Raw genomic sequence first — 10,757 nt, forward strand, 5'->3', positions numbered from 1 at the left:
AGGCTCTGGGGCACACATGATTTGCGGCTGCTGGACGCGCCCGCCCGGGTGTGGGTTTTCCGGCGGAAGGACGCCGTCCGCTTCCCACCCCCGAAACAAAGGCGGTGCCCTTCGGTGCCCGTGCCCACTTCCTACGCCCCCCCTCCCTCCCGGTCCCCCGGCCGGGCAGCAGCCACGGCGGAGATGGAATGGGCCACGGCGGCGCGTCTCTGCCCGTCCCTTCGAAGGTCAGCTTCCCGCGAGGATCCCTCGTCCTGGCGGAAGGGGTCTGCTGCCGGGGGGGCCGGGACAGGTGGGTGGGCGGGCGAGGCAGACCCCCCTCCCCGTGTCCTAGTCAGTAGAGAAAAGGTCCCCAGCAGACGGGAGGGGCGCCAGCCCGCCAGTGACGTTGGGCAGCAGCGAGAGGTCCGGCAGACTCTGGATGTGGGACTTGAGCTCCTTGCGCACCTGAGTGACCCGGGCCAGTTTCTGCTTGTATTCCTGCAAAGGGGAGGGGAGGGGAAGAGGGGGAGAGAAAGAGGGAGAGGATATTAATTCATGTCTAGAAAGAGTGCAGAGAAGAGCAACAAAGATGATCAGGGGACTGGAGGCTGAAACATATAAGGAACAGTTGCTGGAATTGGGGATGTCTAGTTTAACGAAGATCATCTTCAATGATCAACGTGATCAGAATGACAAGGAAGACAGGAGAAAGGTCAACGTCCTCGTTCTTTCCAAAACTGATGTGCTTGATTTCAATTCCCACAAAAAAGAGGGAGTCAGGCTATTCTCCAAAGTGCCTGAATTGGGGATGTCTAGTTGAATGAAGAGAAGGACGAGTCTTCCAGTATCTCAGGGGCTGCCCCAAAGAAGAGGGAGTCAAGCTCTTCTCCAAAGCGCCTGAAGGCAGGACAAGAAGCAACAGATGGAAACTCATCAAAGAGAGAAGGAACCTAGAACTAAGGAGAAACTTCCTGACAGTGAGAACAATTAACCAGTGGAACAACCTGCCTCCAGAAGTTGTGGGTGATCCATCACTGGAGGTTTTTAAGAAGAGACTGGACAGCCATTTGTCAGGAATGGTAAAGGGTATCTTAGCCGAGCAGGGGATTGGACTAGAAGACCTCCAAGGTCCCTTCCAACATCATCATCATCATCATCATCATCATCATCATCATCATCATCATCATCATTATCATCATTATTATTATTATTAAAAAACCTTGACCTGGACAATGGAGAATCTCCATAGGACATTATTTATTGATTTAATTAAAACACTGATATAGATTTATATCGATTTATAACATTTACAAAGATTCCTCCTTCCGTTAGGTATTCAAGATGGACAGTGATTAACATTTCTATGTTACTCATAGGTAAGGGTGTAGCTCTATACCTAAGATATGCAGATGATGCCACTCTAATGGCAGAAAGTGAAGAGGAGCTAAAGAGCCTCTTGATGCAGGTGAAGAAGGAGAGTGCAAAAGTGGGCTTGAAACTCAACATTAAGAAAAGCAAGATCATGGCATCTGGCCCTCTCAATTCCTGGCAAATAGATGGGGAAGAAATGGAGGTAGTGACAGATTTTATCTTCCTGGGCTCCAAGATCACCGCAGATGGGGACTGCAGCCAAGAAATTAGAAGACGCTTGCTCCTGGGGAGGAAAGCTATGGCAAATCTAGACAGCATACTAAAAAGCAGAGACATCACCCTGCCAACAAAAGTGCGTATCGTCAAGGCCATGGTTTTCCCAGTTGCAATGTATGGCTGTGAAAGTTGGACCGTAAGAAAGGCTGAGCGCCAAAGACTGGAGGCCTTTGAACTCTGGTGCTGGAGAAGACCCCTGCGAGTCCCCTGGACTGCAAGGCGATCCAACCGGTCAGTCCCAGAGGAGATCAACCCCGACTGCTCTTTAGAAGGCCAGATCCTGAAGTGGAAACTCAAGGACTTTGGCCACCTGATGAGAAGGAAGGACTCCTGGAGAAGAGCCTCATGCTGGGAAAGATGGAGGGCAAGAGAAGAAGAAGGGGACAATGACAGAGAAGGAGGGGGCTGGATGGAGTCCCTGAAGCAGCAGGCGGGAGCTTCAATGGACTCCAGAAGATGGTAGAGGACAGGAAGGCCTGGAGGAACGTTGTCCATGGGGTCGCGAGGGGTCGGACACGGCTTCGCAACTAACAACTCTTCCCCCAGGCCCAGCTGACAGTCAGCAACACGCAGGAAAAAGAGTTGCCAGGATCTGCAGCTCTTTCATGTTGATCAGCCTTGCTGATTTTGTCCCGTGTGTGTTTGCAAAACTCCACAACAGGCAGAGATCCTTTGAAACCCGAATGGCACCAGTCCACCCACGGATTCCTCCCCTGCTTCCAGACTGCTGGTCTCCATCCACAAAAGATTTCAAAATCCCCTTAAAAGGAAGCGACTTCAAGCGAAAATGCAGCCGGACCAAGAAAGTAACTGTGGCTCAAAAAAGGCCACACACGTTTGGCGGGTCCGACAAACACGAGAAGCGCAGGAGTCACCCTGGGGCTGTGGTCCAGGGTGACAGACGAGGAAATTTCAGGTTTTTAAAGGCTCTATAAAAAAATAATGGGCCCCATTAAATGATATTTAATGTGGAGAAAAGCAAAGCCTTACATTTAGGCAGGAGAAACCCCAAAGGCACAAGTGCAGACTGGGCGAGGCCTGGCTCAAAAAACAGCAACTGGGAGAGGGACCTTGGGGTCCTAGTGGACGATCGCTTGACCGTGAGCCGGCCGTGTGCAGCAGCAGACAAAAAAGCTAACAAATCCTGGGGTGTATAAACAGAGGTGTAGAATCAAGATCACACGAAGTGTTAGTATTGCTTTTTAAAGCCCTAGTGAGGCCACACCTGGAATACTGCAAGCAGTTTTGGTCACCCTATCACAAAAAAGATGTTGAGAGTTTGGAAAAAGTTCAGAGAAGAGCAACTAAGATGATCCAAGGCCTGGAGACTAAAACATACGAAGAACGGCTACAGGACTTGGGTTTGGCTAGTCTAAGGAAAAGGAGGACTAGGGGGGACATGATAGCAGTTCCAGTATTTGAGGGGCTGCCCCAAAGCACCAGAGGGAAGGACGAGAAACAATGGATGGAAACTGACCAAGGAGAGAAGCAACCTGGAATTAAGGAGAAACTTCCTGACAGGGAGGACAATCAACCAGTGGAACAGCTGGCCTCCAGAAATCGTGGGCGCTCCATCACTGGAGGTTTTTAAGAAGAGGCTGGACAGCCACTTGTCTGAGACAGTATAGGTTCTCCTGCTTGAGCAGGGGGGCTGGACTAGAAGACCTCTAAGATCCCTTCTGGCTCTATTCTGATTGATTGATTGATTGATTGATTGATTGATTGATTGATTGATTGAAAAATATAACTGACTCTGTTCAACAATCAGATCACTCCACGGATTTGCCACTCAGGGCTGTTATCTTTCACAAACTAACAGCTAGCAATTGATGGAGAGAGTGGAGTGATTTTCAGTTAACCAAAGCCTCCTTCACTTAAAACAGGATTGTCCAATCTTGGCAATTTTAAGACCTGTGGATCTCAACTCCCAGAATTCCCCAGCCAGCTTTGCTATTCTATTCTATTCTATTCTATTCTATTCTATTCTATTCTATTCTATTCTATTCTATTCTATTCTATTCTATTCTATTCTATTCTGTTCTTTTGTTCTGTTCCGTTCTATTCTATTCTTCTATTCTACTCTAATTCTACTAATTCTATTCTACTCCTATTCTATTCTATTCTACTCTAATTCTATTATGTTCTGTTCTGTTCCGTTCTATTCTATTCTTCTATTCTATTCTACTCTAATTCTATTCTATTCTATTCCATAATTCTATTCTATTCTATTCTATTCTATTCTATTCTATTCTATATTCTATTCTATTCTACTCTACTCTACTCTAATTCTATTCTAGAATAGAATTTTTCTTGATCTGGTTGCACAAAGACTCAACGGCTGCAAAGCTTCTCCAGCACGTCCTTTCGAACCTTCCCAAGGACATGGCTGGCCCCTGTCTTGTCTGTGTGGGGTTTAAGGGAGGCAGCTCTAGCCCTCCTTTTCGGCAGCCCCCCCCCCCACACCGAGCCAGGAAGGAGTTCAGGCATGACTCATGCCTGGGGAAAGCGGTCCCAACCAGGGGCTCCAGAGTTCGGGGCCATTCCAGGCCTCCCGGGTCCATGCAGGCATTTTACGGGAACAACACGGATTCTGCATTCGGCCAAGGAAACACTCAAGGTCAGCCACAACTTCTAAATCTGGATTTTAACATTTCGGATCGCCAGCCAGTCACGCGGTTAGCAACCCTTCTGAGATATACTGTACCGACAGGACATTTTAGAAAGAAAAATAAATAAAACAATAGATTAAGCTAACAAAAAAAAGGAAATAAAAATTGGCTAGTGAAAATTAAAAGTGTTCGTTCCAAGAGTCAGACTTTTTTTTAAATAAGTTCGAGGATTTTTAAATGAAAATCTCAAAATGAATATATATCCTACCTAAACAACTTGAAAGGGCGAATTTTATATGCCGAAACGCCAAACGTGCTTAGCAATGTTTACTGACATCTGTCAATATTTGTGAAGTGAGAAAGACAAGAAATAGCTATCTGAATCAATGGACAGCTGGAGAATTGCTTGGGAAACATAGAAAACAGAGGGCAGAAAAAGAGCCACTGGTCCACCGAGCTTGCCCTTTGAGACTTTATTCTTTTAGATTCTTCTCAGATAATAATAATAATAATAATAATAATAATAATAATAATAATAATAGACAAAATGCCAAATCCAGTCTGAACATCTGGCTGACTGTGCAATGATCCATAATGATAATAATAATAGTTGGAAGGGACCTTGGAAGTCATCTAGTCCAACCCCCTGCTCAGGCAGGAAACACTACACCATTTCACACAAATGGCTGTCCAGTTTCTTCCAGTGTTGGCGCATTCACCGCTTCTGGAGGCAGGTTGTTCCATTGGTCAATTGTTCTGACTGTCAGGAAGTTTCTCCTTAGTTTTAGGTTGCTTCTCTCCTTGGTTAGTTTCCATCCATTGCTTCTTGTCCTGCTTTGGAGAATAGCTTGACTCCCTCTTCTTTGTGGTAGCCCCTGAGATACTGGAAGATTGCTATCATGTCCCCCCTCGTCCTTCTCTTCGTTAAACTAGACATACCCAATTCCAGCAACCGTTCCTTATATGTTTTACCCTCCAGTCCCCTGATCCTCTTTGTTGCTCTTCTCTGTACTCTTTCTAGAGTCTCGACGTCTTTTTTACATCGTGGTGACCAAAACTGGATGCAGGATTCCAAGTGTGGCCTTACCAAGGCCTTGTAAAGTGGTATCTCCCACTTGTTATTCTAAGAGGACTGAACGAGACGTACAAATGGCAGATTAAGAAGCAACTGCACCTTCTTCCTGGTCAACAGGCTGTGTCAAGAACCAGGGCTATTTTAAGACCCCGTGGACTTCAATCCCGGAATTCCTGAGCCAGCCATGCTGGCTGGCTCAGGAACTCTGGGAGTTGAAGTCCACAGGTCCTCAAGTCAGGATGGGTGCCCACGACTGCTCAAGGACAAGCCCTAGAGAACCTCCAGGCAGTCCCTTTCCCCAGATGAGTGTGTGTGTGTGGGTGTGTGCGTAACTCGCCCTACACCCAGGCCACCCGTGCCCGGAAGGCGAAGGGGGCCAGGAGGGTGGGCAGGGCGCCCCGCTCACCTCTAGCTTCTTCTCCTTCTCCGTTAGCACGTCCTTCTGGGTCTGCGTGTACTCGATCAACATGCGTGCCAACTGGCGCCGGTCCTCCAGTTCCGCGGCTAGCCGTCCGTTGTATTCGGCAAGTAGCAAGCAGGCCTCGTCCACCGTCTTCGACAGGCGCTCCGCCGCCTCTTTGTCTGCGCACGGAAGACAGAGTAAAACGGGTTACGGGGAGGACGCACGCACACAACCCCTTTTGTGTTGCTGACCAGCAGCGAGCCGCTCGTCCGGAGGGAAGGATGCCAAGCAAGAGAGGATTTTGCAATCTTGGCCAACTTTCTACATTGTGCAAAATCTGAGGAAGTTAACGGTGCGTCTTTTCCCAGCCTGGCAGAGCAGGACGGCAGGGGATGTCAGGGGTCCCCTCTCTTAAGGAGGTCCACCTGGTAGGACCAAGAAGAAGGGCCTTCTCCATGGTGGCCCCCTTCCTCTTATTTGAAGGACCATCTTTTCCCAGCTAAATTTACCCAACCCACCTGAGTGGGCAGACAAAGGATGTTATGGGTCCCCTCTCCTAAGGAGGTCCACCTGGTGGGACCAAGAAGAAGGACCTTCTCCATGGTGGTTCCCTCTTATCTGAAGGACCATCTTTACCCAGGTACACCCACAAGAATGGGGAGGCTGGACCTCTTAAGAAGGTCCATCTGGTGGGACCAAGAAGAAAGACTTTCTCCGTGGTGGCCCCCTCCCTCTTATTTGAAGGACCATCTTTTCCCAATCACATCCACCTGACCCACCAGGAGCAGGGAGGCAGGGGAGGTTACGGGTCTCCCCCATTTAAGGAGGCCCATCTGGTGGGACCAAGAAAAAGGGCCTTCTCCATGGTGGCTCCTTCCCTGAGGAACATCACCCCGGGGAAGATAACATTGGCCTCCCGCTTTGACACTTTTTCAAAAGGTGCTGAAGACCTGGTTTTGCCCACATTTCATTTAGTCCCGCCTTTGGTAGCCTTTGTGAGTTGTCTTAGGCCAGGGGTCCTCAACCTCGGCCACTTTTAAGACTTGTGGGCTTCAACTCCCAGAATTCCCTGGCATTCATGCATTCCTTTTCACGCCTAGCCCCGTTACGGCCTGCTTATTCTCTTGTAATCCTTTCCTCTGTAATCTCTCCACTCTAGACAGTGGGAAGGGGGAAAAAAACCAGGCATGGCTGGCTGGGGAATTCTGGGAGTTGAAGTCCACAAGTCTTAGAAGTTGGCACGGTTGAGGACCCCTGACTTAGACCCCGTTTCGGTTTCCGCTCAGCCGGGCGGGTTTTGGCCCCGGGAGGAGAGTTGCCGACCTGTGATCTTCTCCAGCAGCGAGACGTCCTGAACCTCTTGGGGAAGAGAGGCGATCTTCTGCCGCACGGTGGCATCGCCCGAGGCCGCGTTCTCCAAGTCCTGCAGGGCCTTGATCAGGTCCTCGGCCTGCCCGGGGGGAGACAGGGAAAGATGGGCGCCGGGCCTTCCCCACGGCCCCTCTGCCCCGAAGCTCTCGGGCGCTCCCGCCTCCCCGCCTGGGGGTGCCCACCGAGACTGCGACGCCAGGAGGGACAAAAGTGCCCTGGGCACGGAGGGGCGAGGGTTTGGCTGGCGCTGCCCCCCGGGCTGCCTGGGTAGATGACAGAATGGCAGAGTTGGAAGGGACCCTGGAGGTCTTCTAGTCCAACCCCCTGCTCAAGCGGGAGACCCTAGAGGAGGGGGTCTCCAGACTTGGCCACTTTTAAGACGTGTGGACTTCAACTCCCAGGATTCTAAGAGTCCTTTTCCTTTCCTTCCTTCTTTTTTCTTTCTCTTTCTTCCCTTCCTTCTCTTCTTTCCCTCCCTCGCTCCTTTCCTCTTTTTCTTCCTTCCTTCCCTCCCTTTCTTTCCCTCCTTCCTTCCTTCCTTTTCTTCCCTTTCTTTCTCTTTCCCTCCTTTCTTTTTCCCTTCCTTTTTTTCTTCCCTTCCTTTTCTCACTCCCTCGCTCCTTTCCTTCCTTCCTTCCTTCCTTCCTTCCTTCCTTCCTCTTTCCCTCCTTTACCCCCTCCCTCCCTCCTCCTCTTTCTTCCTTCCTCCCTCCCTCCCTTTCCTTCTTCCCTTCCTTCCTCCCACTGTCCCTTTCCTTCTACTTCCTTCTCTCCCTCCCTCCCTCCCTCCCTAATTCTGGAAGTTGGAAGTCCACAATTCTTAAAGCCCCCAAGTTTGGACCTCCCTGCCCTACACCATTCCAGAGAAATGGCTGCCCAGTCTCTTCTTGAAGACCTCCAGGGATGGAGCACCCACAGCTTCCGGAGGAGACGATTCATTGTTCTCATTGTCAGGAAGAGATAAATAGGGGGGGGGGGACACAGCCCTCTCTCTGCCTGGCATAAACACCTGTCCAGGTGACACTCGGCCAAGCTTCCTGAGTTTGGATGGGCTGCCCAGGCCAACGCCTGCTGAAACCTTCATCCGAGGAAGCAGGGAAACAGCTCGGTTTGAAAATTCAGTTTAAGGTTTCCTGGATCGGTTCTTTTGGGCTGACAGGTAGTCCTCAGCTTATGACCACGGTTGGGACCAGAATTTCCATGGCTAAGCAAGGCAGCTGTTAAGTGGGTCACGCCAAACCTGAGGACTTTTTTTGCCACAATTGTTATTCCTTCCTTCCTTCCTTCCTTCGTTCCATCTCGACTATTATCCTCATAAATAACTCAAGATGGCCAACGTTAACTAAGATTCTCCTTTCTCCTCCTCTATTCCCCATGACGACGACGACAACCCTGTGAGGTGGGCTGAACCCAGAGGGACCGGCCCAAGGTCACCCAGCTAGCTGGCTTTCCAGGCTAAAAAGCAGGACTGGCATTCGCGGTCTCCTGCTTCCTTTTCCGTTAAGCAGATCACTGAAGTTGTTAAGTGAACCACGCGTTCATTAAGTGAATCCAGTCCCCCCCCCCACTGGTCTGCTTGTCTGAAGCTAGGTGGAAAGGTCACAAACCCTGCAATCATCATTAACATATGCTGGTTATCAAGCATCCACATTCCGATCCCCTGATTATGGGGGAAGGCTGCCTAAGGTCCAGGACCCTGCGTAAGTCTCTTTTTTCAGCCGCATTTTAACTCTGGAGGGTCATGAAATGAATGGCTGTAAATGGAGGACTACTTGTACGTTAGAAAGACGAGGGAACCCCCCCCCCCAAAAAAAACCCAGCATTGTAATATTCAGACAAGGGTGATCCAGGATCCTGTTGGCCTGCTTGACAACTTTCTCAAAAATTCTTAATATTCAACATTTGGGGCAAGTTGTGACCAGGCCTTCTCCGGCCTCTGTTCAGAGGTGTGGGCCTTCTTCCTCTCCCAAGAATTCAAAGGCCGTGTTTCCACTGGGTGGGGGGGGGCAGAACTTCTGGGGGTGCCAGGCTGGGAGGACCCCGATGCATGCCTCAAAAGTTCAAAGGAAGACCGATGCTTCTCCAGATCTCCTCCTACAAGCAGATCCTTCATTTGTTCGGTATTCCTTTGAAGGTCCACATCCGCGAAGTGTCCTCCTTGTCAAATAAATAGAATTTTAAGGCCACAGCCCCATCCCAGCAAGCCCCAGAGGCCTCGCCAAGGGCTGGGTCAACTCCGCAAACGAATTGGGCTGAAGCCATTTTCCCTTCGTTTTCAAATGTCACAGAGTTGGGAGGGAGGGGATGAGTATTTTGTTAGCTTAGTCAAAACAATAAATTGTTCCATGGGAACCAAGGTCATTGCTGATTGCGTTAGAAAGCCCGCTCAAGTAGTTACAGTCGTGACCAAAATTGTGGAAACCTTTTGAGATAAGTGTACAGTAGAAATGCCACCTTTGGTTCAGTTTCCACCCATTTTTCTTCTAATTTCTTTATAACTGTAGCCTTGTTCACTTAATAATACTCTTTTACGTCGCTTTCTGGGTGGCCAGTCAACTCTTTGCACCATGACTTTAATTTTATTACATTTTACAAGCTCACTCAAGAACACAAAAAAACCCAACTGACTTGATAGTGATCACATAACACACTGACAAATGTCCTCCTCTCAGCTTCAATACAGGACATCAATAACTGGATCCGGCTGTGATCTGATTGGCTCATTGCCAGAACAAGATGACACCGGATTGGCTCTCTAAACACTCGTGCTCATTGGCTACAATCGGATGAAGGAAAGCTCCCTGATATCAACCTAAGCAAGTTGTGCTTCCTTTTTCTGGTTATTTGGCTGTAACCTTTCATAGAATACAGTCCAGATAATTGAACAAACTCTGTTGCATTACATTCTTGATTAAATTATCTTTCCATTGATATATAGTTTTATGGTACTACTCCCCCAAAAAAGGGGTGTTATTAGCCATCAAACCTCAAAAATACACTTTTCCCAAAATGTTTCCACAATTTTGACCACTACTGTAATTGAACTTTTGATCGTGCCGAGACTGTGTAGCCAAATAAATATGTTCTTCAAGGCAGGGGTCCCCAACCTATGGGCCAGTAGCGGGTTGCGGGCTCTTAGCCAGCAGTCCGCAAAAATGGCTGGCGCATGCGTGAGCGCACATGCATGGGCATGCATTCCCCCCACTCATGCTAGCGCCCACGGTCGTTTACGCAAGCGTGCGGTTGCAAACGGAAACACTAGCATAGGGAGGGGGTATGCACACCCCGTTTGTGCATGTGTGAATGGGCTGCTAGCACATGTGTGTGTGTGGCCCATTTGTGCATGCGCGAACGTAGCCACTAGTACTGCGCCAGTGGGTGTGGCACTGTTTGTGTGCATGCATGTGCGTGCACAAGCAGTAATTTGGAAGCTGCTCTCCTCTCCGGGCCGCGAGCCCGGAAGGGTTGGAGAACTCTGCTTTAAGGAAACTTTTTTGCCTTGGAGTTCTGTTTTTACTGGTCTCATCTATGGGAACCGTGACATGCTGCAGCCAAGCAGGGAGAGAAAGTGAGAAAAAGAGAGAGAGAGAGAAAGTGAGAGAGAGAGAAAAGGAGAAAAAGAGAAAGAGAGGAGAGGGAGGGGGAGAGAGAGGGGGAGAGAGAGAGAAAG

The 10,757-nt window shown here is 49.3% G+C and overlaps 1 protein-coding gene across 1 annotated transcript in view; it reads right to left on the reverse strand.

Annotated features, from left to right (window-relative positions):
* Window positions 1-330: 330 nt before the first annotated feature.
* RPRD1B (regulation of nuclear pre-mRNA domain containing 1B) overlaps window positions 331-10,757 on the reverse strand; it is a 46,902-nt gene continuing 36,475 nt past the window's right edge. The window contains exons 5-7 of the mRNA XM_015829114.1: window positions 7,040-7,217; window positions 5,720-5,895; window positions 331-480 (exon numbers count right to left, since the gene is read on the reverse strand). Coding sequence (XP_015684600.1) covers window positions 331-480; window positions 5,720-5,895; window positions 7,040-7,217 — 504 coding nt within the window. The remainder of the gene's footprint in view (window positions 481-5,719; window positions 5,896-7,039; window positions 7,218-10,757) is intronic.

Source organism: Protobothrops mucrosquamatus, unplaced genomic scaffold (genome assembly GCF_001527695.2).
Source record: "Protobothrops mucrosquamatus isolate PMUCROS unplaced genomic scaffold, P.Mucros_1.0 scaffold5448, whole genome shotgun sequence".
Taxonomy (NCBI): domain Eukaryota; kingdom Metazoa; phylum Chordata; class Lepidosauria; order Squamata; family Viperidae; genus Protobothrops; species Protobothrops mucrosquamatus.